General features: G+C 58.0%; 2 protein-coding genes and 1 long non-coding RNA gene across 14 annotated transcripts; 1 reads left to right on the plus strand and 2 right to left on the minus strand.

The window, feature by feature from the left end:
• Nucleotides 1-594: 594 nt before the first annotated feature.
• On the minus strand, nucleotides 595-1,320 carry LOC117062743. Its single transcript, XR_004428548.1, has 2 exons — nucleotides 1,272-1,320; nucleotides 595-942 (listed from the first exon to the last, which is right to left on the minus strand). It is a non-coding gene; the product is annotated as an uncharacterized LOC117062743 (long non-coding RNA).
• A 2,648-nt stretch (nucleotides 1,321-3,968) lies between these two features.
• On the plus strand, nucleotides 3,969-7,172 carry AVPR2 (arginine vasopressin receptor 2). Of its 4 annotated transcripts, none has more exons than XM_033177296.1 (4): nucleotides 3,969-4,776; nucleotides 5,119-5,172; nucleotides 5,522-6,397; nucleotides 6,506-7,172. In XM_033177296.1, exons 2-4 carry the CDS (start codon nucleotides 5,148-5,150, stop codon nucleotides 6,709-6,711), a joined length of 1,107 nt encoding a protein of 368 aa, XP_033033187.1. In that variant the 5' UTR covers nucleotides 3,969-4,776; nucleotides 5,119-5,147; the 3' UTR covers nucleotides 6,712-7,172. The 4 variants fall into 4 exon arrangements, with proteins under 4 accessions (XP_033033187.1, XP_033033256.1, XP_033033016.1 ...); XM_033177365.1 differs by having other exon boundaries at nucleotides 3,969-4,514; XM_033177125.1 differs by having other exon boundaries at nucleotides 3,970-4,776; nucleotides 4,976-5,172.
• Nucleotides 7,161-27,664, minus strand: ARHGAP4 (Rho GTPase activating protein 4). 9 transcript variants are annotated; one of them, XM_033176842.1, is made up of 22 exons: nucleotides 27,631-27,664; nucleotides 21,659-21,863; nucleotides 21,426-21,588; nucleotides 21,166-21,228; nucleotides 20,695-20,877; nucleotides 19,225-19,353; nucleotides 18,902-19,123; nucleotides 13,852-13,953; nucleotides 13,485-13,676; nucleotides 13,294-13,378; nucleotides 13,100-13,127; nucleotides 12,758-12,860; nucleotides 11,140-11,200; nucleotides 10,933-11,010; nucleotides 10,711-10,845; nucleotides 10,526-10,631; nucleotides 10,191-10,424; nucleotides 10,033-10,106; nucleotides 9,754-9,937; nucleotides 9,449-9,539; nucleotides 9,064-9,171; nucleotides 7,384-7,951 (listed from the first exon to the last, which is right to left on the minus strand). In XM_033176842.1, the coding sequence occupies exons 2-22, from the start codon at nucleotides 21,859-21,861 to the stop codon at nucleotides 7,451-7,453; spliced, it is 3,045 nt and encodes a 1,014-aa protein (XP_033032733.1). In that variant the 5' UTR covers nucleotides 21,862-21,863; nucleotides 27,631-27,664; the 3' UTR covers nucleotides 7,384-7,450. The 9 variants fall into 9 exon arrangements, with proteins under 9 accessions (XP_033032656.1, XP_033032733.1, XP_033032675.1 ...); XM_033176784.1 differs by lacking the exon at nucleotides 27,631-27,664 and adding an exon at nucleotides 26,963-27,599; XM_033176821.1 differs by lacking the exon at nucleotides 27,631-27,664 and adding an exon at nucleotides 26,963-27,597 and having other exon boundaries at nucleotides 9,073-9,171.
• Between the last annotated feature and the right edge of the window lie 80 nt (nucleotides 27,665-27,744).

Consider the following 27,744-nt stretch of genomic DNA (forward strand, 5'->3'; position numbering starts at 1 on the left):
TTTACTGTATGCTAATCATACTTCAATAAAGCCGGGAAAAAAAGTCACTCTGGAGGAGAGAAATCAGAGGAGAGAAATCATTGCCTGATGAGGGCCGTTCCAGGGTGGTGAGTGCGTGAGCACTGAGGACACCCGGAGCAGCTGCTGCAATAATCTGGGGGAGGAACGTGCAGGCGGAGAGAGCACGAGGAAGTCAGACTGGGGAACCCGAGGCAGTTACCCAAACAGCCCACTAACAGGAACTGCAGTCGCCCGCCGCCGGGAGGAAATGGGGAGGGCCCTTGCCTTTTTAAAAAAAAATCTCGGCCGGGCGCGGTGGCTCAAGCCTGTAATCCCAGCACTTTGGGAGGCCGAGACGGGCGGATCACAAGGTCGGGAGATCGAGACCATCCTGGCTAACACGGTGAAACCCCGTCTCTACTAAAAATATACAAAAAACTAGCCGGGCGAGGTAGCGGGCGCCTGTAGTCCCAGCTACTCGGGAGGCTGAGGCAGGAGAATGGCGGGAACCCGGGAGGCGGAGCTTGCAGTGAGCTGAGATCCGGCCACTGCACTCCAGCCCGGGCGACAGAGTGAGACTCCGTCTCAAAAAGAAAAAAAAAATCTCTGCAGCTTTGCCAGGGAGCCGCCTCCTGCCTGACTGTCACGTGATGACCTGGAGGCCATCTATGGGTACGGCCCTCAAGCCCTCAACGCTCACCCTTCTTCTACCCCCGGCACCTCACCCCAGCACCTGCTGGAGACCCTGGCCCTCCCTTCCACTCCGCAGGGCTCCTAATCTATCCAGTTCCATGGGCTGCCTTCCCGCAGCCATCAACAGGCTCTGTCCAGCTTTCCCAGTTATTATTCACTTAGGTGAATGGACACAATTAGATGATCATCCGCAGACTGTCTTCCTGTCATCATTGGCACACGCACACACCGTCACACACACCACACACCCTCACGTGCACACCCTCACACACGCACACCCTCACACACCATCACACATGCACACCCTCACACCGTCACACCCACACATGCACAACCCCCACACATGCACACCCCCCACACACACCCACACACGCACATCCTCCTACATACACCCTCACACACACCCACACATGCACACCCTCACACCCATTCACACCATGACACACGCACACCCACACACGCACACCCACACACACCATCACACATGCACACCCTCACACCGTCACACACATCCTCACGCACACCCTCACACACAGGCACACCCTCACATACGCACACCCTCACATGCACACTGCCACACACACCCTCACATGCACACCCTCACACACACACCCTCATACCCGCAAACCCTCACACACGCACACCCTGATACCCACAAACCTTCACACACATGCACACTCTCACACACACACACACACCCTCATACCCGCAAACCCTCACACACGCACCCCCCCCACATACACACCCCCACACACACACACCCTCGTACCCGCAAATCCTCACACACGCACCCTCCCACACACCCACACCCACACACACCCTCGTACCCGCAAACCCTCACACACATGCACACCCTCACACACCCCCCACACACACACCCCCACACACACACCCTCGTACCCGCAAACCCTCAACACACATGCACACCCTCACACACACACCCTCACATTCACACATGTGCACTTGAGTTTTTGTTAAATTTGTTTTTGTCCCCTTCAATCCCATCCTCCAACCCGTTGTTCCTCCCTGTCTCCTGGGCTCTACGTATTGTGCTCCTTCGGGTCACTGTCCCTGTGAGGGTCGTTTCTGTTGACAGGTACTTGGCTCCTTCATCCTTCCCACTGCCCACAGGCTCCGCCATCTGCACATGCACCCCTCCCACACAATCAGGGGCCTCTTCCTCCACGTCCTTGGCTGCCTCCTCTTTGTCTTCCACCCCTTACAAATCCTTCAGGGCCCTTTAAATGCCTTTTCCACCTGCCTGCCCCCTCTAGCCCCGCTGCCCAGTGTCAGGTGGGTCGCATCATTTCTCTCCTGGGTGACAGGCACAGCTTCCACCGGCCTCCTTGCCTCCACTGTTCTCTGCACAAGCCCATGTGCTGCCTCCACTGTTCTCTGCACAAGCCCATGTGCTTCCACCTCTGTAGCCACAGTGCTGGGCCAGCGGCACTCGCAGTTTGGTGAATGGAGGGTTCTGATCATGGGGAACCGGTGGATAGAGAGGGACAGACAGTGTCCCCCCAGTCTGCCTCCTGTCCTCTTCTGCCCAGGTACTAGGCTGGAAGATCAGGAGCCACACCTTGGCACTCACAGGGCCCTTTCTGCAAGTCTTAGAGTGACCAGTGGGAGGTGTGCACAGGGAAGCTGCGCTGGCAGGAGTGGGGGCCTGGCACGCCCCCAGGTAGATGCCCTGCCCCTGTTAATGCCCAAGGGCAGGGGCTTGAGGCAGCCCAGTGCCATCCCTGCTGACTCACGTGGGCCTAGTGTGAATCAGCACAGTCTGCCCTTCTTCCCATGGGAGCTGCTGCCCAGCCCCGTCTTTCTCGGCCCCCGAGTGGTGTCAGTCCAGGGTCTGCCCAGGGCCTCTCTCCTGGCACAGCTCCATGTAGTGCCTGCCCATGTGGCTCCCAGTTCCTCCCGGGGGTCCTGGCTGAGCAGAGTAGCGTTGGGTCCTGATCTAGCTTCTTGTGTCCCAGAGGAGACCGCCATGGGGCCCTTCCTCCAGACTCTTCCCCAGTTTAACAACAGGAAGTGAGGAGTCCAGGGGGCAGAGATTGCCACGGGCCTGACCACGTTGCTAGGGGAGGTCCCAGCCCGCTGCTGAGATCTGGCACTGCACAGCCTCTTTCAGGCAGAGAAACTGATAAGGAGATGGTTGCCTGCTCACCTCAAAAGGCTGGCATGGATTCCTTGGCCTAGCCGGCTTTAGACAGAGGGAACAAAGGTTTCCCCAAGGCCCTGCCAGTCCCCGGCCCTCCCTGTCTTACCACCATAGGTCCCCCTCAATCATCAAGTCCCATTGTGCAGAAGGGGAAGCTGAGGTGCCAAGAGCTGGCGTGGCCTATTCAAGGTCACACTACTGGGCAGGGGCCAAGGAGGGTCTGGAGCCTTGCTTTCCTATTCCCCAGCCAGGGTCCCCAAATTCTCTGCCAATTGAGGGGAACCATCTCCTATTCCATTGATCTGGGTGGCAATAGGAAGGCCATTTCTATGTTCCTAGGTTAGTGACATCGTGAGGATGTGCATGCACTGAGGAGATGCGGCTGAAGTGTCAGGCCCTGGGTGCCAGCACTCTGCAGCCTGCCCCCAAGGCGCTCTGCAAAAACATGGTAAAGATATGTGTGTGTGGTGCGGGGTGTGATGTGCACCTGTGTGTGCTGCGGGTGTGTGCATGCATGTGGGTGTGTGGTGTTGGCTGTGCGTATGTGGTGTGGTGTGGTGTGCAGGTGTGTGCATGTGTGTGGTGTGTATGGCTGTGTGGTGGGTGCATGTGTGGGTGTGTGGCGTATGGGAGTGTGTGGTGTGTGCATGTGTGTGGTGTGTACGAGTGTGTGCATGGTGTGGTGTGTGTGTGGTGTGGCATATGGGTGTGTGGTGGGTGCATGTATGTGTGTGGTGTGACTGTGTACATGTATGTAAGTGGTGTGGTGCGTGCGCTGTCTCTGGAAAATGCCCACCCTGTGTTCCCACCACGCTAACAGGGCCGGGAGGGGCCAGGGTGCTGCCAGGCTCTCTGGGCAGGAAGAGGAGGCCTTGGCCGCGGGCTGGACTTGGGCCTGGTCCGTGAGGCTGTTTTGGTCTCTGGCTTCACAGGGCAACAGAGAAGACAGATAAACAGGAAGAAAGCAGCTGCCTTGGGCTGGGCTGGGCTGGGCTGGCCTCGGCTGAGCTAAGCCAGGCCTGGGTGCGGGGGGAGTGGAAAGAGAACGACGGGGATGGGGGCTGGAGGGGGTGTGGGGGCAGGGGAAGGAGAGAGGTGTTGGGGGCGGGAGGAGAAGGGCCCAGGTACAGGGAAGGTGTGTCCACACTCATGGCATGTTCAGGAACATGAGCAAGCGTCTCTGTGTCGTGTTTGTGGCTGTGTGGCTGTATCATGTATGTGAGGGCGTGTGTGGTGGGAGGGAGCCCTTGAGCACATGGAGATCCCCAGCCCCTCTTCCTGGGACAGGTAGTTGCAGGCGCGGCAGGAGGAAGAGGATGGGGGTGTCCCTGGATCTCACAGGGGTTCATGAAGCCTGGCTTGCCCCTGCCCCACTCCTCCCTTTCCTGTCCCTCACCTCCGGCCAACTGGGCCCTAATTGAGGAGGAGGAGCGGCCTGCGTGGGCCTGGGAGGGGCCCAGCGAAAGTGTTTTCACCACTTCCTTGCCTGGGCCCAGCGAGGAGCAGGAGGACCCCAACTTGGGAAGGGGGCGTGAAGCTCCCACGAAAAAGCAGCGCAGTCCTGGGCCAGACCCACTGCTCTCTGGCCTCAGTTTCCCCACTTATAAAATGGGAATGCTGAACTAAGTGACCTCCCAGACAATCCAACCAGGGGAGTGTGGTAGGTGAGGGTGGGCGTGGAGGCTATAGCAGTGGGAGGAGGGAGTCCTGGGCCAGGACCAAGGAGGCCCTGGGGAAAGGAAAGGAAACGGGAGGCCAGGAGAGGCCTGGGGGAAAGGGGAGGGGGAGGAAGTCCCTCCTGACCAGGTCACTCCCAGAGGCTGGGCTGGGCCAGGGCGGGGCGGCCGATGGAGAGCAGATCTGAGCACCCAGCCACCTTTACGCCACCACCCAGCTGCCCAGGAGCCCAGGAGCCCAGCCAGGTAAGGGGCTGCACAGGCCCGCCCCCGTGCCCAGTCCCCAGCCCTCGGATGGCCTCTCTCAGCCTCGGTTGGGGCAGGGGAGTTCTGCGTGTCTGCCTGGGGCGCCCACTCCCAAACCCGGGACTCATGGGCTGCCTGGGGGATCCTGGGTTCTGTGCATCTATCTGTCTGACTGTCCCTCTCAATTTTCCCTGCCCAGGACTGGCCATACTCCCACCGCACACGTGCACACACGCGAACAGGCACCCACTGTGCTAGCATCTCTGTAAGGGCTCCAGTTCACAGACCTGGGTCATTGGGCTGGCCCCTCGGGCAGAGGCTGAGTCTGCCCATCTCCTCCAGGCCCTCAGAACACCTGCCCTGGCCCCACCATGCTCATGACATTCACCACTTCCGGTAAGGCTTGCCCCCCCATGAGCCCAGTGGGCAGAGTGGCTTTGACGATTCAGGGAAGCCCCTCTTTCTAAAGACCTCCTTCACCCTCATCTCTGGACGTGTCTCTCCAGGCTGCCAACGAGCGGGGAGGGGGGCATAGCCCCACTTCCCTGCCAGGGCTGGGGCTGGGACTACCCTTCCTTATGGACTGCATGAGCCTGGGGTGTGTATCCCCCATAACATGGCTTTCCTGGAGTCCCCTCTGCTAGGAGCCAGGAAGGGGGTGTCCAGATGGGGGCATGGGAGGCAGGCCTGAGTCCCCCTGCACAGCACCCTCTCTAACCAGGCCTTCTTCCTGACCCCTGCCCAGCTGTGCTTGGGCACCTCTCTCTGCCCAGCAACAGCAGCCAGGAGACGCCACCGGACACCCGGGACCCGCTGCTAGCCCAGGCGGAGCTGGCGCTGCTCTCCATAGTCTTTGTGGCCGTGGCCCTGAGCAATGGCCTGGTGCTGGCGGCCCTAGCTCGGCGGGGCCGGCAGGGCCACTGGGCACCCATACACGTCTTCATTGGCCACTTGTGCCTGGCTGACCTGGCCGTGGCTCTGTTCCAAGTGCTGCCCCAGCTGGCCTGGAAGGCCACCGACCGCTTCCGTGGGCCAGACGCCCTGTGTCGGGCCGTGAAGTATCTGCAGATGGTGGGCATGTATGCCTCCTCCTACATGATCCTGGCCATGACGCTGGACCGCCACCGCGCCATCTGCCGTCCCATGCTGGCGTATCGCCATGGAGGTGGGGCTCACTGGAACCGGCCGGTGCTGGTGGCTTGGGCCTTCTCACTCCTTCTCAGCCTGCCCCAGCTCTTCATCTTTGCCCAGCGCAATGTGGGAGGTGGCAGCGGGGTCACTGACTGCTGGGCCAGCTTTGTGGAGCCCTGGGGCCGTCGCACCTACGTCACCTGGATCGCCCTGATGGTGTTTGTGGCACCTACCCTGGGTATCGCTGCCTGCCAGGTGCTCATCTTCCGGGAGATTCATACCAGTCTGGTGCCAGGGCCATCAGAGAGGCCTGGGGGGCGCCGCAGGGGACGCCGGACAGGCAACCCCAGTGAGGGAGCCCGCGTGTCAGCAGCTGTGGCCAAGACTGTGAGGATGACGCTGGTGATTGTGGTCGTCTATGTGCTGTGCTGGGCACCCTTCTTCCTGGTGCAGCTATGGGCCGCGTGGGACCCGGAGGCACCTCTGGAAGGTGGGTATAGCCATGGCTAGGGCTGTCGGGGGCCACTTGGGCTTGGCGGCGTGCCCCGGTGCACCACCAGCCATCCTGAGCCCAACTTGGATCCCACTACCTGCACAGGGGCGCCCTTCGTGCTGCTCATGTTGCTGGCCAGCCTCAACAGCTGCACCAACCCCTGGATCTATGCATCCTTTAGCAGCAGCGTCTCCTCAGAGCTGCGAAGCTTGCTCTGCTGTGCCCGGGGGCGCACCCCACCCAGCCTGGGTCCCCAAGATGAGTCCTGCACCACCGCCAGCTCCTCCCTGTCCAAGGACACTTCATCCTGAGGACCTATTGGGTGTCTTGCCTCCAGAGGCTTTGAGAAGCTCAGTTGCCTTCCTGGGGCTGGTCCTGGGGGCCACTGGGAGGTGGACCCATGGAGAATTGGCCAGAGCCTGTGGCCCCGAGGCTGGGACACTGTGTCCCTGGACAAGCCACAGCCCCTGCCTGGGTCTCCACATCCCCAGCTGTATGAGGAGAGCTTCAGGCCCCAGGACTGTGGGGGCCCCTCAGGTCAGCTCACCATGCTGGGTGTGGGAGGGGCTGCAGCAGAGGGCTGAGGGGCCTGGGGGTGGCAGGAAAGAGGGAGCAGGTGCCCCCAGGTGAGACAGCGGTCCCAGGGGCCCGAAAAGGAAGGACCGGGCTGGGGCCAGGGGACCTTCCTGTCTCTGCCTTTCTAATCCCTCCTTTCCTCCATCTCTCCTCATTCTCTCCCTAATAAAAGTTGCAGCTCAGCTCATTTTCCACATGGCAAGGGGTCTCTTTGGATCAGGGTAACAGTGGGTGTGGAGGCAGCACACAGCCATACACAGACCCCCACACACATACCCACAGTAATGTACACAGCTCTGGAACCCATGGTGCAGGTGGCCAAGTCTTCAAAGCTGCAGGACCCCCAGGGAAGCTGTTCTGGCCTCCAGCACCCACCCGCCCACCCCGAGACAGAGAGCTGGCTCCCGTCAGGGAATCCACGCGAGGTCTTTATGAATCACCACCCAGCCCTGCCAGGCATCTGAGCAAGGGTACCTAACACCCAGCAGCCACTGACCAGCCCTCCACAAAGTCACAGAAGAGGGCTTTCCCCAGCCTCCAAAAGGGGCCTGGGCCAGGGCTGAGAGGCAGGCAGGGTGTGGAGTGGGCATCCCTGCGTGTGCGGCCCCATCCCACCTCTGCACAGGGTGAAGTGCAGGCACCCTGAACTTGCTGGACAGGGTTGGAGAGAAGCAAGAGGGCTGGGGAGAGTGGCCGGTCCAGGGGGTAGCCGCCTGGGGCACACAGCTCCAGCAGCAGCACCTCAGTGTGGCTTGGGGGTCGTGTCCAGGCCCTGGGGGTGGGATGCTGAGGGTGAGGCTGGGGCCCAGGGCCCCGGGAGAAGCCTTTGTTCCTGCCCAGGCGGCTGCTGGCCGGTGCCTTTGGGCTTCGGGGCCCAGGGCTGGGAGAGGGGGCAGATGCTGGCCCGAGGCACTGGCGGACAGAGGTCTTTCCCAAGAGCTCCTTAAACACAGAGTCCATGTTCTGTGCCACAGCCTAGTGGAGGGGAAAGAAAGGGAGGGTGATCAGTGAGCTCCCCCGACTGACCCTGCCCAAGACCCACCTGAGTTCCTCCCACTCCCAAAGCAAGTCCTCAGACAACATCCCCAGTCCTTCAGCCTCCAGGTCACTCTCCCCCACTTTGCACCTGGCATCCCTCCTGCCCCTTTTGGTGTCTCTGCCACAGTCTCCTCTGAGGACAGCAATTCCTTGGTTTAGCCGGAAGTGGGGACCCCTCTCTTCTCGCCCCCACTCTTTCCTTGGCAGAGATCACAGTCCCCTTGCCCGTGGCCTCAGGGACTGCCAGCATGCGGGGAACTCCCAGGTCAGTGTCCTCCCATGGCATCTCCCGGCTGCTCTGTCCCTGGCTCCTGCTCCTGCTCCTGCGTGTCTACCCAACCCTCCCTGGGCTCCCTAAGCCTGGGGGCTTGGCCACACCTAGGACACCCACATGTTCTTGGGTCTCTCCTCCTTGGGCTTAGCAACTTTCCCTGGGCTTCCACGTTCAGCCCAACAGTGCTCACAGGTCCCATGGCACAGAGCATGGAGCAGGGTTCCCCAGGTTGTGCGCTTGCCAGGGCCACATCTTGAGCCTGCGCTCTGCTCCTTCAAGAGCCACTGCTGCCCCACCCCAGTCCCCAACCAGCCACCCCCTCCTGCCTCCCTGCCATCTGTCCCTTTCATCCTCCCTGGCATGCCAGGCACCTGCCATGGCACTGCCTGTTACCTAGCCCAGCTACAGATGCCAGCCTTGAAATCTACCCTGGAGTCCTTTGCCTCTACCAGGTAAACAGCCTTAACTCAGCCCTGCCACTCCCTGCTCTGAATGAATCCCAACGTGCAAGCCCCAGGCTCTAACCAGGCCAGGTGTCTTCTGTCCCTCTCATCCCTGCCTCTGTGGCCATCCCTCTCCATCCCCACTCGCCCTCACATCTTTGCCTTCCTGCCCTCCATGGCGTCTGCCCCAATTGGGCCTGTGTGTCTGGAGGCAGGTTCCCCTGAGCTAAGGCCAGGGAGGGCAAGGACTGGAACCTCAAGGAGGGAGGAGTTTGGCTCCCAACGGAAGGCAGAGATCCCCCCCAGACAGATGTCCCTCACCTGCCACATACCACTCTCACCTTATCCACCTCCACGTGTTGCTCCGGGGAGGCTGGACCAAGCAGCGTCGTCTGTGTCCAGAGAGTCCCACGGCCTCGGGTGAGATGCATGGCTCTGGCCTGCAGGACAGACGGGGAGCCTGGTGGGGGCTCTGGGAAGTCCCTGAGCTAACTGGGCAGTGGCTCCTCCCATCCTGGGGTGTGGCCAAGGAAAGGAGGCTGGCCCAGTGGTCCCCAAGCTCCTCTAGAGCCTCTTTCCCTGTCACAAGCTGGGTCACTCTGTCACGTCCTCATCTACCAACTCCTCCCACTCCCACCGGGCCAAAGCCTGACCCCAGTCCCCTCTGGCCTAGAACAGCACATGTGTGGGCCCCCCGAGCCCTGTCTTCTTGCTCACCGTGAACCAGCTCTGATGCCAGGAGGCCCTCGGGACTGCTCCAGACTCCCCTGCAGTCTGCGGCCCTGCGCCCACCACCTGCTTCTCTGCCCTGTGGTGGGAAGCACCAGCCTGTTTTTAGTGCTCCTTCCCTGCACGGGGTCCAGGGCCAGCAGCCTCCGTGCCAGTCAGAAGTAGTCAGACAGGCTCCATTCTCTGGCCTAGCCCAGACCTTCAGAATCCAACTTGGGGTCAGGGGAGGGCTGGATGAAGGGGAGGTGCGGAGACTCCAGGAGCCCTGGGGCCTGAGGACGCAGCTCACTTACCCCTCAGGCAGTGTGATATACTTGTGGGGGATGAGGCCCCGCACGCCGTTGTGCTCCCCCCGCCACCAGTCGCTCGAGGCCCTCTCGTGCAGCCGCAGTACGTCCCCCCGCCGGAAGCTCAGCTCCTGGGCCGTTCGGCCCGTGTAGGCAAAGCAGGCCACAGCCTCCATGACCCCCTCCAGGTCTGGGGAGGAGAGGGGGTCCAAGCTGTGGGGGGGGGGGGGCGGGTGTGGACCCTAGGGCAGGGACAGGGTGGGGCTCTCTGCCCATCGCCCTCACCATCCTCCTGGGCAAGCATCTCAGCTTCCAGCTCCGGCTCGTTGTCCGCCCCCAGGCTCTCCAGCTGGGCGTCCCTGAGGTTCAGGGCAGAGCAAGGTGGATGAGGGGGGCTCTTCTCCAGTGGACCCCCCATCCCCTCTGCAGCACCAAGAGTGTACCCCAGGCAGCTGGCGGAAGGCGGTGCCATGCACTTCTCGTAGACGGGGCCAGGCAGTGAGGTCAGGGGCGGGAAGACCCGATCTGGCTGCAGTATGAGTGTTTGCACCAGCTGGTTCACCCGGCCCTGCAGCGCCACCGGGTCCTGCCCAGCGGGCACCGGTAGCAGCGTGGGCCCAAAGCACACGGCCAGGTTGTAGGGGTCCATCATGTTCTCATCGCTGTACTGGGCCAGGCTGGGGGGACACACACATCACAAGCAGAGAGCCCGCACCCCGAGTCCCCTTGTCCCCTCAACCCCTGGCCCCCACCCCAGCACTTGCCCCACAGCACTCACTGGTTGAGGAAGGTGAAGAGGTAGCGCAGAACCACCAGCACTGGCGCGGGCAGCCGCCATAGCAGGCGGCTCACGTGCTCCACCCTCTCTGCCGTGGCCTCCAGCTCTGTGGCCCAGAGAGAGCCGAGTGAGTGGGGCTGCCCTAGCAAGTGCCCTACCCCCACCGCCTCAGGCCCCGGCCTCACCCGAAGAAGCCAGCAGCTCACTGAACAGGTCTGGGGGGAAGAGTGGGGGCTCCAGGCTCCGGAAGTAGAGCTTCAGCACCCCGGCCACCGAGTCCAGATCGTGGGCAGTGCAGCCCTCCACCAGTGGGTCCTCCCCTGCAGACACGCGAGTGGTGCGGTGGGGGGAGAAAGCTGGTAACGTCTGCCCAAGCCCCCAGCCCTGCCCGCCCTGCCCGTCCCCACCTCTCTCGAAGGCATCACGGATCTCTGAGACCCGGAGCTGGGCACCCGACACCCGGAAGATGCCTTCGTGCTGCAGGCCTGTGGGAGGACAACGAGCTGGTGGGCACTGAGCATCTTCCCCAGCCCCTCCAGGATGGCCTCCCATGCCAGGTGCTGGGAGCTGGGTGCTGGGTGCCAGGACAGCGGGAAGGGCTGGGTCCTGCTTACCGTTGAGGTTAATGAAGCGAATGCAGCTCTCCACCACCAGGGGCACAGGCTGGCCTGAGCTCTGCGGACAGAGGGTGTTTCCTCACCATGGACACAGCATGCCTGTGTTGTCATTCAATTGCTTTTTTTTCTTTTTGTGAGACAAGGTCTCACTCTGTCACCCAGGCTGAAGTGCAGGGGCATGATCTCGGCTCACTGCAGCCTTGACTTCCTGGGCTCAAGTGATACTCCTGCCTCAACCTCCCCAAACGGTGGGATTACAGGCATGAGCCACCGCACCAGGCTGAGTGCTTTTATTTTCTCTCAAGAACACATCATCGTTGTCGGCATAGAGGCCTAGCACCTGTTTGTTAGATCCACTCTTAGGTGTCTGATATCTTTGAGGAGGTTTTAGGCAGTGTCTTACATTTTATTTGCAAATTGTTGCTGGAATATAAAAATGCAATTGAATTCTGTACACCGACCTTGAATCAAGTAACATTTAGAACTCAAGCTGGGTGTGGTGGCTCACACCTGTAACCCCAGCCCTTTGGGAGACTGAGGCAGGAGGATCACCTGAGGTCAGAAGTTCGAGACCAACCTGACCAACATGGTGAAACCTCACCTCTACTAAAAATATAAAAATTAACCAGGTGTGGTGGTGCACACCTGTAGTCCCAGCTACTTGGGAGGCTGAGGCATGAGAATCGCTTGAACCCCAACAGGTGGGAGGTGAAGGCTGCAGTGAGCTGAGATCGTGCCACTGCACTTCAGCCTGGGCAACAGCACGAGACCCTGTCTCAACAAATAAAAAAAATAAAATAAAAAAGAAAGAAACTCAAAGTTTTCATTTAAAGAATCTGTTGATTCTTTTGAATGTTCTACACACATAACTACACCACTAAAAATGATGGTATCAGCTCTGATCTTCTGGTATTCTCCATGCCTGGCCCCCTCTGATGCTTTCTTTACTTTTCTCTTTTCTTTTTTCTTTCTTTCTTTCCTTTTATTTCCCTGTATTTCTTTCTTTCTTTGTTTCTTTCCTTTTTTTTCTTCCCCCTCCCTCCCTCCCTCCCTCTCTCTCTCTCTCTCTCTCTCGGATTACAGGCATGTGCCACCATGCCCGGCTAATTTTTTGTATTTTTAGTAGATATGCGATTTCACCGTGTTGCCCAGGCTGGTCTTGAACACCTGGGCTGAAGGGATCTGCCCACCTCGGCCTCCCAAAGAGCCAGGATCACAGGCGTGAGCCACCGTGCCTGGCACCCTCTGATACTTTCTGATCTCAGTATTAGTTTTCTGATCTTTCTTGCTTCCCCTTATTTCACTGTCCAGGACCCCCAGTACCATGCTGGCCAGAAGTTGCAGGGGAGAAGCTCTCAATATCTCGCACCTAAAAATGCTGCTGCCCCAGGTTTTCTATACATTCCCATTACTAGTTAACGATGCTCCCTTTAATCAGCGGAGGCTACAGGGGAGCCCAACAGCGGCCCGGAGGAGGCCCACCCAGAAAGGGACAGTTGATGACTGAGAGTGGAGGACCCTGGGATCAGGCAGATGCTCTGGTCACTGAGGTGACCCAGGGCTGAAGAAAGACCAGCATGTACAGGTGGGCTGGCATGTGGGGCAAAGCAAGTACCTGGATAAACTTCTCCATGTCTCCCCCAAAGAGTCTCTGGTTATACTGGGAGCTGGGGCGGGGGTGGCGGCTCTTCTGGAATTTTCTCTGTGTGTACTGGGTCCTGCAGTGAACGGGAACTGGCTCTGAGGGGGCCGGGCATGGAGAATAGGGTGCCCACCCACCAGCCCAGCCAAGTAGGCCTCTAATTCTCTGAAGTTATTGGACAATCCAGTGTGAAAACTGGGATATTGAGGCCCAGGGAATTGGGCAGCTGAGCTGAGCCCGACGGACAGAAGAGATGGGGGACCATCGCAGGGCCCCAGCTCCTCAGAACACAACAGCCCCTCATGAAGGACTCACCAAGACATGTCCCGCTCCTCCTTGTCACCTGTGGGGCGGGAGAACATTGGTCTGCCTCTCAGGCCAAGGGTCTTCAATGCATCCCAGAGAGAAAGGTGTGGATAAGGGCCAAGGACAGGCAGGAGGGGAGGACCATGGGCTACATAGGATCCTGGGCAGGGGAGAGGCAGGGAAGGGGGCAGCACTGGGCCCACCTCGCTGAAGGGCCTCCTGCAGCTTCTCGTGCTTGGCCTGCAGCTTGGCGAGGATGCTCCGTCCACTCAGATACTCCTGGAGCTTCTAGGCAGCCCCAAGAAGAGCCCAAAGTGTTAGCCCTGGCTTGAGCCCCTCCCTCTGCCCCAGCCACGCCCCCACGGGTCCCGCCCACCAGCCCAGCCCTCCCCACCGTGAGGTAGAAGGTTTCGGTCTCCTGCTGCTGGCCACGCCTCCGGCCTGCCTGCCGGCTGCCTGGGTCTGAACTGGTGGACTTGAGGGACTCAGTGGAGGGGCTGGTCTGGAAGGAGTCGAGCACATCCCCGTCATCCGAGGCCACCACCTCCAGCAGGGCCTGCAGTGTCGCCTTCAGTGTCTTGTTCACCTGCAGAGGAGACCGCACAGGGTGGTAAGAGATAGGGACAGGGATGGAGACAGGAAGTCCAAGTCAGAAGGAAGGGACCAGAGGGAGGCGGGCAGGCAGGGCAGCCACTTCCAACAGCAGGCTGTACAGGCTCCAGGTCCCTGTCTCCCTCTAACCCTCAGTGGGCTGGCCAGACCTCCTCCGTCTCGATGGTCTGTCGGTCCAGGCGGCTCTGGATGTTCTGGGCTCTGGGCACAATCTCGTCCTGCAGCTCCATTTCAACGCGGATCTCAGCCACCTGCAGAGGGTGGCGGCCAGGGGGCTGAGGGCTGTGCTTGGGCAGTAGGTGCCAAGATTCCCGGGGCATAAGGGAAGCAAGCACCCTTTTGTGGCCTGGCGGCCAGACACAGGACCACCAGCCCAGACGCTCAGCTGAAGCATGGCAGAAGTGAACACATGCGTCCAAACCAAGACTTGTCCACAGAGGTTCATGGCAGCACCACTCATCCAACAGACGGATGGCTAAACTCAGCGCAGTCTACCCACAGAATGGAAGAGGAGTCAGCCAGGAGAAGGAATGAATCCACTTATGTAAAGTGTTCAGCCAGGCAAATTCATAGAGACAGGAAGCAGAGGAGTGGGTGCCAGGGGCTGGAGAGGGGAACAGGGAGGAGTAGTGGCTAATGGCTCCTTTAGGGGGTGACAAAAATGTTCTGGAATTAGATGGTGATGGCTGCACAACTCTAAATATACTAAAAACCACTGAACTGTACACTTTACAACAGTGAATTTTATGGTATATGAATCATACCTTAATAAAACTCTTATTTAAACAGAATGGTGGCCCGGCGCAGTGGCACACGCCTGTAATCCTGGCACTTTGGGAGGCTGAGGCGGATGGATTATCTGAGGTCAGGAGATCGAGACCAGCCTGGCCAACATAGTGAAACCCTGTATCTGCTAAAAATACAAAAAATTAACTGGGCATGGTGGTTGCATCTGTAGTCCCAGCACTTTGGGAGGCCGAGGCAGGCAGATCACAAGGTCAGGAGTTCAAGACCAGCATGACCAGCATGGTGAAACCCCGTCTCTATTTAAAAAATACAAAAATTAGCCAGGCGTGGTGGCACGTGCCTGTACTACTTGGGAGGCTGAGGCAGGAAAATCGTTTGAACCTGGGAGGCAGAGGTTGCAGTGAGCCGAGATGGCGCCATTGCACTCCAGCCTGGGTGACAGAGCGAGACTCCATCTCAAAATAAAATAAAATAGAATAGAATGGTAAGGAAGACTGGGGTCTGAGACAGAACAGGGAGGGCCCAGCCCCACTTCTTCGAGGGAAAGGAGCAGACAGAAAAACATAAATTTCCGTGTGGCGAGATGAGAGCAGCTTGCGTCATGGGCAGAGTGGGAGCCAATACTTTACGAAGGAAGGAATTACTCTTTTAAGCATGTAAACATCCAGAAAGTTGACATTACAGTTAAAATTGAAAGTGAGGACTCATCTGTGGCTAAACACGTGCCCTGCTCTCCATCTCCACTAAGCCCCGCCTTACAGGACTGCAGGAAGGTGCAAGTCATAGAGAAGAAAGTAAGGCCATTTTGAGATGGGCTCTGACATGGCTGACCCTTGAGGACATGGGACTCAGTGAAAGGAGCCAGTCACAGAAAGGCCCGCACTGTAGGATTCCACTCCCGTGAGGGGCCTCAAATGAGCGCCGTGAACTCTGTAGATGGACAGTGGAAGGGTGGGTGCCAGGGGCTGGGGGGTGGGGAGTGGGGTTGAACGGGCCAGAGCTTCAGTTTGGGAAGATGAACAAGTTCCGCGGATGGATGGTGGTGATGGCTGCACAGCCCCGTGAATGTGCTTCTGCCCCTGGGCCGCACACTTAAAAATGCTGAATGTGGTATGTTTTATGCTATGTGTATTTTGCCACACATTTTTTTAAAAGTCCATCTAGGCTGGACTGGCTCACACCTGCAATCCCAGCACTTTGGGAGGCTGAGGCGGGTGGATCACTTGAGCCCAGGAGTTCGAGACCAGCCTTGACAATATGGTAAAATCCTGACTACCAAAAATACAAAAATTAGCCCGTCTCATAACCTGGTCTCAAAATAAATAAATAAATAGATTAAAATTTTAAAATAAAATAAAGTACAAATCTTAGCCACACATGGTGGCATGCACCTATAGTCCCAGCTACTTGGGAGTCTCAGGCAGGAGGATGACTTGAGCCCAGGAGGTGGAGGCTGCCGTGAGCTATGATCACACCACCGCACTCCAGCCTGTACAACAGAGCCAGACCCTCTCTCTAGAGAAAAAATAAATCTATCCATACCCTAGGAAACACTGAAATTTGATCCCTCCCTTAAACTCACATGGTCAGCAGAAAACTAACGATTTGCTCTCTGGAAAGGATATAGCAGGGATTTTGGACTCAGGTCCTATCGGCCCAGTCTCAGTGCTGTCCTGCTGAACACGGGAAATGTCCCAGAGCATCAACATCAGGCAAGACCACTCTGCGATCACGTCTGAGTGAGGACAAAATTAAGAACTTCTTCCAAGCCACAAAATCATCCCTCCATCCTGGTTATGTAAGTGACTATGACTTCCTCGCATCACTTCAGCTTCCACCACTGCCTCCTTCTAGATAAGATTAATCAAGACATCCAATCATACATCATACAATTACTCTGCTTCCAGAAGGCATCTAATCCAGGACCAAGCCCCACTTACCTGGGCCCTCCCACAGATCCCCTAAGGCAAGCCCAAGTCCTCTACCACCCTTCCACCAGCCTCTCATGACAGGCCCCAGGTTCCCCACGGAGCAGGGTTCCTCCAGCAATGGAGATTACAGGACTGTTCCTGCTAGGCTTTGGCTGGAGGGTGTGGAACTGAAACCAGGTAGTTCCAAGGAAATCCACACAGCAGAGTGAGCTCCCAGCCCTCTCGCCCCGTCTCCTCCCTAGACAGGGTCAGAAGAGTTTCTACTGGGGAAACTGGCTGAGCCAGGAGGAAACACCACAGACATCCACATTTGTGGGGTATGTGTTCAGGCCTCTTCTTAAATATGAACTGACGGCCAAGAATCACCAAACAGACACGATCAGCAGAAAACTAACGATTTGCTCTCTGGAAAAGATATAGCAGGGATTTTGGACTCAGGGACAAAAGCAAGAAAACAGAGCAGGTGCAGGAACAGGAGAAAACAAAAAACATTTCAGGCGGGGCATGGTGGCTCACGCCTGTAATCCCAGCACTTTGGGAGGCTGAGGCAAGCAGATCACCTGAAGTCAGGAGTTCGAGACAAGCCTGGCCAACATGGTGAAACCCTGTCTCTACTAAAAAATAAAAATAAAAGGGTCGGGCATGGTGGCCCACTCCTGTAATCCCAGCACTTTGTGAGGCTGAGGCGGGAGGATCACCTGAGATCAGGAGTTTGAGACCAGCCTGGCCAACATAGTGAAACCCCGTCTCTACTGAAAATACAAAAATCAGCCAGGCGTGGTGGTGGGACACACCTGTAGTCCCAGCTACTTGGGAGGCTGAGGCAGGAGAATTGCTTGAACCTGGGAGGCGGAGGTTGCAGTGAGCCGAGATTGCGCCACAGCACTGTAGCCTGGGTGTCAGAGAAAGACTCTGTCTCAAAAAAAATTTTTAATTTAATTTAAAAAATAAAAAAATTAGCCCGGTGTGGTATCTGGTGCCTGTAATTCCAGCTAATTGGGAGGCTGAGGCAGGAGAATCACTTGAACCTAGGAGGTGAAGGTTGCAGTGGGCCAAGATCGTGCCACTGCACTCCAGCCTGGGCGACAAGAGGGAAACTTCATCTCAAAATAAATAAATAAATAAAAGTTTCAGAAAGATTCAAGAAGTACTGTATTCATGAAATAAGAATAAAGGGTTGGCCGGGCACAGTGGCACACCTGTAATCCCAGCACTTTGGGAGGCCGAGGCAGGCCAATTGTTTGAGCCCAGGAGTTTGAGACCAACCTGGGCAACATGGTGAAACTCCCTCACTATAAAATATAGAAAAATTAGCCTGGCGTGGTAGTGCAAGCCTGTAGTCCCAGCTACTTGGGAAGCTGAGGTGAGAGGACCAGAAGGTTGCATCTGCAGTGAGCTGAGATCACATCACACCACTGCACTCCAGCCGGGGAGACAGAGTGAGACCCTATCTCAAAAACAAAACAAAACAAAGAATACAGACATTTTCAGATGTGCTAAGTCAGGAAACCCTTGGTGAAGGCATCCACGAAAACAAGGGTATCAAACCAAGAAAGCTGCTGCCGTGGAATCCAGAAACAGAGCACTGGGCAGAAGTGAAGCAGTCCAGACTGGAGGGCACAGAGGAGAAGGTGGACCCCACAGAGTGCCTGGTGTGGAGGACAGGGCTGGGACGAGGTAGCGATCATTCCTAGCAATGGGTATGTTCTAGCAAGCAGCATTCCTGAGGCAAGAGAGTTATAAATTTCAGAAGAAAAGGAAAAATTGTCCAAGGAAGGACATGTGATCCTAATACAGTACATGGCTCAGCTGCCAACAGTACCTGTTGTCATGGTGATTGAAACATTGAATGTTAATTTAGCCAAAAATTCTGGAATAAACCCACTGGGAGAACAAGATGCAGGGAAGCATGTGGTGGCTGTGAGAGACGCTAGTCATCATTGGCCAGTGGAAAATGGCTGCTTGATGCTGGGAGGTGGGTGGCTGTTTCTGGGGGTGGGAGCTGGGAACAGGAGGGGTAGGTTAGGGAGCAGCTGTGTGCCATCAGAAGCCTGGTGATGTTGGACTCTTTGTAAAAAAGTTCCAAGTCGGCCCACAAGGGGCCCAGTGTAATCCCAGGTCATTGCCAATGCCCATCAGGATAAACTGCTGCAGGAAAAACTAGCTCGTAGAAGAATAAAGAAGCCTAATTCCATCTTACTGTGTGTGTGCTTCATTTCCTCCCAAGTTTGTGTCACGAAACTTAAAAACACAGAGAAACCAGCCTAGAACAATGTATGGGCAGCTACATGGCTGCCTGCTGCACGGTTTGAACAGTTAGTGTCTTGCCCTCCTTGGCCATTGTGGCGGTGCACCCTTGGAGTGAGGCTGCAAATGGAAGTGAGACAGTTCTCTAGCTGCTGCACTGCCTGAGACCATGGAGAACTTGGATTCCTGAGCAAAGCGTGGGTCACGCCACTCCACTGCCCGCCAGTACAGTGAAGGCCAGAGAATGCCGAGCCCAGCAGGGGGTAACCCTCACCTCATCCCCATCATGGGGGTGGTAGTCAAAGCGCAGCGGGGGACAGAAGATGGTAGCATGCACCTCGAGAACCTTGGCCTTGTCCCCTGGAGGATCCAGGGCCTCCACGGCTTCTTCCAGGCTGCCCAGGCCCTGCACTTGGGAGGCTTGGGTGCGGCTCTCAGCGGCCGTGTAGCTTCGGAGCACCTGCCCCAGGGCCAGGTGGAACCCTGTGTCGCAGCACTGAGGAGGAAACAAGGAGATGCTTGGGTGGGTCCTGGAGCCGTAACTTCCCAGCCCAAGTGCACCAGGCACCTTTTCCCACCTGCCCACCAAGGACTCACATCCATGAGGTCCAAGACGTCATGCAGGTAGTAGTTACTGACAGCAGCGTTGACGCTGGCCAGGCTAAGCAGGTACTCGTTGCGCGCCTTTGTGCACTTGAGTTTGTGCTCCATAAACTTGGCCTGCCGCTACTCAAGACAATGCAAGTGTGCCAGGGTCACGCACGTGGCCAGCCCCTATCTCTGGCCTTTCATGTAATGCCCATTGCCACCCCTCTTGCTGTGGACAACTACACTGGAACTGGTGAAGCCCAGAAGTCCTGCTGCCTTCCCCACACCACAGCCCAATGCCAGGAGGTGACTTGACTCCCCGGCTGTTCACGTGCCAGTGCTGGCGCCGCCTGCTGTGCTTCCACCACTTGCCTTGGTTTGAGCCACAACATTCCCCACAGAGGTGGGGGGTGACACAGAACTATTCACAGATACCTGATGAGTGGAAGATGCGCACGTGGCACCTCACCATGGAGGGTGTATGAGAAACCCAGCTTGGAGCCAGCACACAGGTGCACAGCTGGAAGTGGCCACAGGCTCTGCAGGGGCCAGGGCTGAGGGGGAACGAGCACCCCAAGAGGCAGGGATAGATCATTGAGGGCCATGAGACAGAACCTGGTGGCAACTGGGTTCTAAAGCTGGCACTCTATTTTTTTTTTGAGACAGAGTTTCACTCTGTCGCCCAGGCTGGAGTACAGTGGCACGATCTTAGATCACTGCAACCTCCGCCTCCAGTGTTCAAGTTATTCTCCTGCCTCAGCCTCCCGAGTAGCTGGGATTACAGGCACCCGCCATCATGCCTGGCTAATTTTTGTATTTTTAGTAGAGATGGGGTTTCACCATGTTGGCCAGGCTGGTCTTGAACTCATGACATCAGGTGATCCACTCACCTCGGCCTCCCAAAGTGCTGGGATTACAGGCGTGAGCCACCGCACCCGGCTAAAGTTGGCACTTTAACCACAGCAGCCAGGGAGACCTTCCCCCAACACAGCCAAACTCTGTCATTTCCCCTAAGAACAACTGAGATGCCCGACTCCCTCCTCTGCTCCCAGAGTCCCAGAGACCATCACTCTCAGCCCGCACAGCCTGGCAGCTCCATCTAGGCATTTCCCAAGCTCCCCACTCTCTCTACTGGGCTCACCTCAAACGCCCTTTCTTCGTGCATGTCATCCCATCACCCACCTTAAGTGTCTTCTCGCCCCTTTCAAACCTTATGGAAGGGCTGGCAGAACAGCAGAGCTGCAGGAGCCCTGCTCAGAGCTTGCAGAGGCTGCGTGGGGCTGTCCAGGGCCGGGCGACTATTTTCCCCGCTCTCTCAGGCCCTGGGAGCCTTCCGTATGGAATCCCTGGAACCTGATGGCACTGTCCTGCCACTCCCGCCCTCCCCTGCACCCAGCCCTGGCTTCCCCCTCAGCACAGCAGGTCCTAGTCAGGGCCCATGCCCCATAGGCCTGCATCCGAGGTGCCCCCCAGGCCCACCTTCTCCACCAGCCGCCCTCCCTTCTTGAGGGAGCTCTTGCGGAGGGGCCCTGCCTCAGTGGCAGCAGCAGTGGTGGTGGGGACACTCCGGCCTGCCCGCTTCTCCTCCTGCCGCTCGGCCTCCCGGAGCTTGGCCTCGGCATTCACGCTCTCCATGTGATATGCCTGGTACGTCTTCTTGGCCTGCAAGGAGACCCAAAGCAAGGTAGTGCTGCTGAAGGCCACGGCCGGGCCAGCCCCTAACCCTCCATCCCTGCCCCTCTGGAACTTGGACCTCAGAGCTGGGCAATCCCATGTGAGCACGTAGCCTAATGCCTGTGCCTAGGGAGAGAGGGCCTGTGCCCCTAGGTGCATGCTTCTCCCTGAGCCTGGCTTGGGGAGATGTGATGGTCTGGGGATGTTCTTCCCCAGCTGTGAGTGGCATTTCTCCCTGGGCCATTGGGGCAGGCCCCGCCCCAGCCCTTTCCTCACCGTCTGCAGCTCTGAGACCACCTCCAGGAGCTCGTCCTGCAGCTGCTGCTCCAGATCCCTGCTCTAGAGGCAGAGGCAGGGGTGAGCACGGCACTGCCCAGAGAGGCCCCGCCAGGCACTGGAAGCTCTGCCCAGCTCAAGCCCCATCTGGGAGGCACACAGATTCACTCTGCCTGGTCCCCACCTGGCCTCCAGTGCCCTCCCAGCCTCCTGATCCCAAAGCCTTGAACACTTCCCATGGCCCAGGGTGAGAGCCTCACCTTCTTGACCAGGCGCCCCACGTCCTCCGCAATGTGACTCAGGCGCTGGGCCAGGGGCCCGGCCAGCACCTCGCTCAGGGCCGCGCTTTCCCGGCTCTGCTGCCGCGTATGCTGCAGCAGCACTGCCCAGCAGTGCAAGGGCGACAGGAGCGATGGCTCCTTCCTGGGGGTAGAGGGGCAGTGAGACCTGCAAGCAGACCCTGCCGTGGCCCCCCTGCCAGCATATCACCTACCGGAAGCTTTGGTGCTCCCGGCTGCTACCCAGGCGGCCTCCACGGCTGGAGAAGCGCTCGGCCAGCTTTTCCAGGCCCCGGGAGTACTCCAGCTCCACCTCAGCGCGGCGCCGCATGAACTCTGCCAGTTCCTGCAGCAGCTCCCGCCGCAGCTCACCCTGCAGCTCCAGGCAGCGCAGCTGCTCGCTCAGCTGCCAGCGCATCTCTGTGGGGGGAACCACGGCTCAGGCCTGGCCAGCACGCCCTGCCTGGGTCAGCCAGGCCAGCGTGGGGTGGGAGAGGCAAAGACACACAGACCCCAGTCCCGTCTGCTCTGAGGGCTCCTTTGGACCCAGCCTAGGTTGAAGGCAGGAGCTAAGAGGGGAGGATAGAGGCTAGGCCCCTGCAGGCAGATCTGGCCTCAGCTGTCCAGCCCACCTCTGTGCTGAGGCCAACAGATGGCCCGAGCCACCCGGTTGAAGGGGAAAGAGAAGGGTGTCCCAGAGAGAGGGGAGAGCCGCACAAAGGCCCAGAGTAAGAGGGAGCAAGGCCGCCCTGGGAAGGGTGAAGCCATTCACCGTGGGTGGAACACAAGGCTGCCCAGCCCTGTCTCACCCCAACGCCAGTCAGGCACCTTTCAGTTTGGCTTCCTGTCTCTCCCTCATTCCTGGAAAGCCACTGAATGGTTTCCCCTGCCACTTCCTTTCCCCCAGTACCCAGGCCCCAGGAGGTGGCAGCCTCCCCTGCAAACACACAGATACACAACACACAGATCATAGCGCTGCTCAGGGCAAGCCTGCAGCGATCTCGCAGTCTCAGTGGCTGGGGAACCCCGCCCTCAGGCCCCAGGGGAAAGGACAGTCCACAGTGAGGGCTGGGCACCAAGGAGGGCTGATCCCACCTTGGAAGCGAAAGGATGGGGCAGGGAGCTAGCCCCTGTCTTCTGTCCCCACTTCCCACTCCCAATCATCCCCCGCCCCACCTGTGCATTCCCTCACCGTGCAGAGTCACACCCAGGGCCCCATACCGCCAGCCTTTTGACACCCTATCACTGGCTTGATTTGGCAACGCGGCTTCCCCTACACAGGCGTGAAGCAAAGAAGTGCCTGTCCAGCAAGTTTAAGCAACCTGCGGAAGACACTTTTGCCACCTCCTGAGTGCCCAGCCAGGCACTGAGGGTCCCAAGTCAATACGATGCTAGCTCAGCTTCTGGCCAGCAGGCTGCCCACCTACTCATCTCCATCCACATCCCCAGGCAGGGACATGAAGTGGTTTCTCCCTTCAGCAGAATGTGGATTACACACCCATTCTGTGGCAGGCACGTTTTAAATACAGAGGCAAAGAGGGTGGACCAAGTGTCTGCCCTCTTGGAGCTGGGATTGGAATGGGGCACGGACACATACCAGAATGTCCAGGAGTGATGGGTGCTGAGAAGATGCACACACAAAGCAAGATCAGAGCCGGGGGTAGGTGGGGACAGGGAGGACCTCTTTTTAAAGGAGGGTAGTCAAGAACAAGCTGCATCGTTGGAGCAGAAGGCTGCAGCTGGCTGTGTGGGGGCAGTAGGGGGAGTCCGAGAGACCAGTAGGGACAGATGGCACAGAGCCCATGCTCTAGGCAGAACTCCCAGCTGGACTCCGAGTGAGAGAGGAGCCACAGTAGCGGGGGAATGTGGTCCAGCTTCGTTTTCAGGGCCCACTCACACTGCCAGGTGGAGCCCAGGTGGCCGCTACTGCACTAGTCCAGGCAAAAGACGGCAGGGATTCAGACCAGGACAAGCGAGGGAGGACTCCGCTGGGAAGAGCTCAATCCCGTTGGATGTCTGTCCTGCCAGTGACTTCCCAGGGCCTGTTGCATGGGGACCCTGTGGGTTTGGCCTGCCCAGTATCCTTACCTCCTCCCCGATCTCCACTTGCAGAATGTCCCCTCCCTAGTCTCAGCTCCCCTGACTCCAGGTGCCCCAGCCCTGGCGGCATGCGTCACCCACCCCTCCGTCCCTCCACTCCCTGCCCCCACCAGACTAGCCAGGTGAGGGACCCAGGAGCCTGATCCTTCCAATTGAATTACTGAACAGGAGAGCTCTTCCCACTGGGGGATCAAGCTGGGTAAGTGGAAGCCTGGGGCGGGGGACCTCCCGACAGGGCAGGGCAAAGCCCACAATGCCAAGTGAGACAGATGGAGAGTGTCCTCATCCTATCTGAGGCTGGCCTCCTGTGGTTAACTTGTCAGCTCCAAGGCCAGGTGGGGTGGGCGCTAATGCCATTTGAAATCAGGAGAGTCCTCACTGAATCAGTTTAACGTTTTGTTTTGTTTTGTTTGTTTATTTATTTATTTATTTATTTATTTATTTATTTTTTGAGACGGAGTCTCGCTCTGCCGCCCAGGCTGGAGTGCAGTGGCCGGGTCTCAGCTCACTGCAAGCTCCGCCTCCTGGGCTTACGCCATTCTCCTGCCTCAGGTTCCCAAGTAGCTGGGACTACAGGCACCCGCCACGTCGCCCGGCTAGTTTTTTTTTTTTTTTTTTTTTTTTTTTTTTTTTTTTTGAGACGGAGTCTAGCTCTGTCGCCCAGGCTGGAGTGCAGTGGCGCGATCTCGGCTCACTGCAAGCTCCGCCTCCTGGGTTTACGCCATTCTCCTGCTCAGCCTCCCAAGTAGCTGGGACTACAGGAGCCCGCCACGTCGCCCGGCTAGTTTTTTGTATTTTTTAGTAGAGACGGGGTTTCACCGTGTTAGCCAGGATGGTCTCGATCTCCTGACCTCGTGATCCGCCCGTCTCGGCCTCCCAAAGTGCTGGGATTACAGGCTTGAGCCACCGCGCCCGGCCTAGTTTTTTGTATTTTTTAGTAGAGACGGCGTTTCACCGTGTTAGCCAGGATGGTCTCCTCGATCTCCTGACCTCGTGATCTGCCCATCTCGGCCTCGCAAAGTGCTGGGATTACAGGCTTGAGCCACCGCGCCCGGCCTTGTTTTGTTTATTTTGTTTTGAGACGGAGGATATTGCCCAGGCTGGAATACAGTGGCGCAATCTCGGCTCCCTGAAACCTCCGCCTCCCGGGTTCAAGCGATTCTCCCACCTCAGCCTCCCGAGTAGCTGGGACTACAGGCATGCACCACCACACCCAGCTAATTTTTGTATTTTTAGTAGAGACAGGGGTTCACCATGTTGGCCAGACTGGGTCTCAAACTCCTGACTTCAGGTGATCCGCCAGCCTCGGCCTCCCAAAGTGCTGGGATTACAGGCGTGAGCCACCACGCCCAGCCCGGTTTAACATTTTTTGATAGAAGTAAATTTCATTTCATTCCTAGAAAGGTGCGACTGCTCGCCTCACTGGCCCTCTGGAGCCTGTCCTGCCCTGCTTCCCCCAAAGGAATACAATCTCTGGGGACTTATGACAACTGAACAGTGCAGAAGGAACCAGCAGAGGGAACCGCTGCCTTTCTTCATCACTGCCGGCAGTAAAAGCTGACTGGAAGCCATGTCCCAGTCCAGATCCGGGCATGCACACCAGGCTGGTGTTGAGCAGGAAACTTGTGAATTGCAAGTTGATTGCACTGGTGGCTTTCCCGGCAGAGCTTTCAGATCTCAGTTCAGACAAACTCGTCAGCACACCCTGTCCTGGCCTTCCCCCAAACTAGGGCTGGCCCTCTTCCGACCCCTTCTTGGCACACTGCACTTTCCCTCTGTGGTGCTTATTATCATGATGGAAAGTCTATGTCTCCCTCACTAGACCCATGAGCCATGTGAGGGCAGGGTGGGTGCTGACGCCATTTGAAATCAGGAGAGTCTCATTGGATCATTGTTTTTACTCTGGGTAAAAAGCCAGGGCTGGAGGGGCTGGAGTCGGGGTTCTCTCCTGTACAGCAGTATACTTCCAGGGCCTGGGACAGCACAGATGTATAGGAAACATCTGGCAAAAGGAGAGCTGGAATCCATGTCTGCCTGAATTACAGAGCTGGGCCCAGGGCCCCACCAGCACTTCCTGTGAGCAAGGCATTTGGTCTCACTTCTGCTGACAAGCAAAACAGAAGAGAAGATGGTCTCCAAAACCACGGCTATGCTGACCTTTGAGAATTTAGGGTGTCAAGACAGTGACCCCGTTTTGTAGCATGGTAGGAAGTTTTTCTAGGGTGCGGGATGCAGACCCAGAGCAAGTGAGGAACCCTTAGACAGTCTTGCTCGAAACCCCAACTTTTCAGTGTGAAATCACTGACCCATATTTGCTGATTGAAGTTTTCCAAGTCTTTCAGCTTCATGGCATTTTGGGGAAGCAGGATGGAGATGATTACTTCCATCTGAGCAAGATGATGGTGAGGCTTGGAAAGCTGGCTCACCATGTGTAGTCACCTCAAGCTGGTTCTGGACACAGGCTGCCTTTTCCAAAGGAGGAGGACTGGGGCATACTTTAAAGGGCATAAATTGCTTGCACTGAATAATGATGTTAGAACCTACATCTCTGGGTTGAAAGGCACTTCAAGGGTCATTGCATTCTACGTCCTAGAAGTTGTAGTGCTGTGTGACCACGGGCAAGTCACTGCACCTCTCTGAGCTTGTTTCCGTAATTGGTAAAATCGAGTGATCGAGAGTGATATGGAGGAGCTGCTGGCGCTGAGATGCTGCCTCTTTCCTTTGCAAGAGTTACCATGCCCTGAATAAGATGGGCGCAAGCTATTGGCTAAGAATTTGCAAAGCTGATTTGCATGTGATTTGCACATGGGTGTTTATCAGAACCCAAAGAGGTTCAATTTCAGAAGGCTGAGAAGCCAGCCCTGTTAAATCTCTCAACCAAGACTCACTGCGCCAGCTTGACCCAGAGACAGTGGCCCTTGCCTCTGATCCCCCTCAGTGCTAAAGGGGGGCAAAAGGTGCTGAGGCTCCAGGGACTACACTGGGGTTAGGGCCAGGTGATCTCCACCAATCCACTCACCTCAGACTCCCTTACTCACCCCCCACCCCTCAGCCCAATCAAGGTGGTTGACTTCACTGTAGCTAAAATACCGCCTTCTGGGGGGCACGTTGGTACATCCGGCTCCCCTTTACCGGCGGCCACCAGTGTCTACACTGAACCTTGGGTGAGGAGCAGAGACCCAAGGAGGACAGAGACCGAAAGAAGGAAGGCAGGAGAGAAGGAAGGGAAGATGGCAGGCGGTTGAGGCCAAATGGGCGTGGGGAGGCAGGCAAGGGGCTCAGGCTCCCTCCTCCACCCCCACTCCAGAGATCGCTGGGGACAGCATCGGGCCCTGGGTCAGCGCGGGGACGCTTTGGGCTCCCTCACGACCTTGGGTTCTCCGCAGGAAACGGGCCGGGAGCGCCCGGCGCCCTCTCACCTTTGACTTGCGTCTCATACTCAGCCTGCAGCCCCCGCTCCCGCCGCAGCTTCCCGTGAGCGGCCATGGCGGCCTAGCGGCCGCGCCGTCGAACCCCACTGCTCCCACGCGGCCGTGAGCGGGCCCGGCGCCGGGACTCGGGGGCGCTGCGGCCAGCACCCTGCGCGGGCTCCGCCCAGCCCCGCCCCCAGCGCGGCTCCCGGTGGGGCGGGGCGGCCCAGGACTGGCACTGCCCGCGAGGGGCTCCTGGGGGCAGGGCGCCCCTTCCAGCCCCACTGTGCCCCGGCCTTGCCGTCTCCTCCCACTGGGCCTGCACCTAGGCTGCCTTGTGCCCAAAGCCCCGCTGCCAAGCAGCCGGAGCGGGCGTGAGAGCCCCAACGTAAGCTGGCATCCCAGGCTGCCATCCCCCCACCTCCAGAAGGCTGTCCCTGGTCACCACTGCCAGACTGCACCGTTCACAGCGGGGCCCCTGGCCCACAGTACCAGTGGACATGAACACCATTGCTGCCCCAGGCTCTGGACTCCCCCTGGGTGGCCTGCTTCCCCCAGACATCGGATGGGGTCCTCCCTTCCCAAGTCAGCCCCCAGAGAGGTCCAAGGAGCCTTGAGAGCTGGGGTGGGAAGTTCAGAGGGGAGGGGGAAGGAAGGTCAGCACCAGAGAGCAGAACCTCAGCAGCTGGCTGCCGTTCCCTCCAGGCCCCCTTGGTAGGGGAGGAGAGTCCAGCTCCGGTTCCCCTTCTGCTCAGCCCCACGATTTCCCCATAGGCGGTTACCACTTCCTG

The sequence above is a fragment of the Trachypithecus francoisi genome, unplaced genomic scaffold, assembly GCF_009764315.1.
Source record: "Trachypithecus francoisi isolate TF-2019V2 unplaced genomic scaffold, Tfra_2.0 Contig00133, whole genome shotgun sequence".
Lineage (NCBI taxonomy): Eukaryota > Metazoa > Chordata > Mammalia > Primates > Cercopithecidae > Trachypithecus > Trachypithecus francoisi.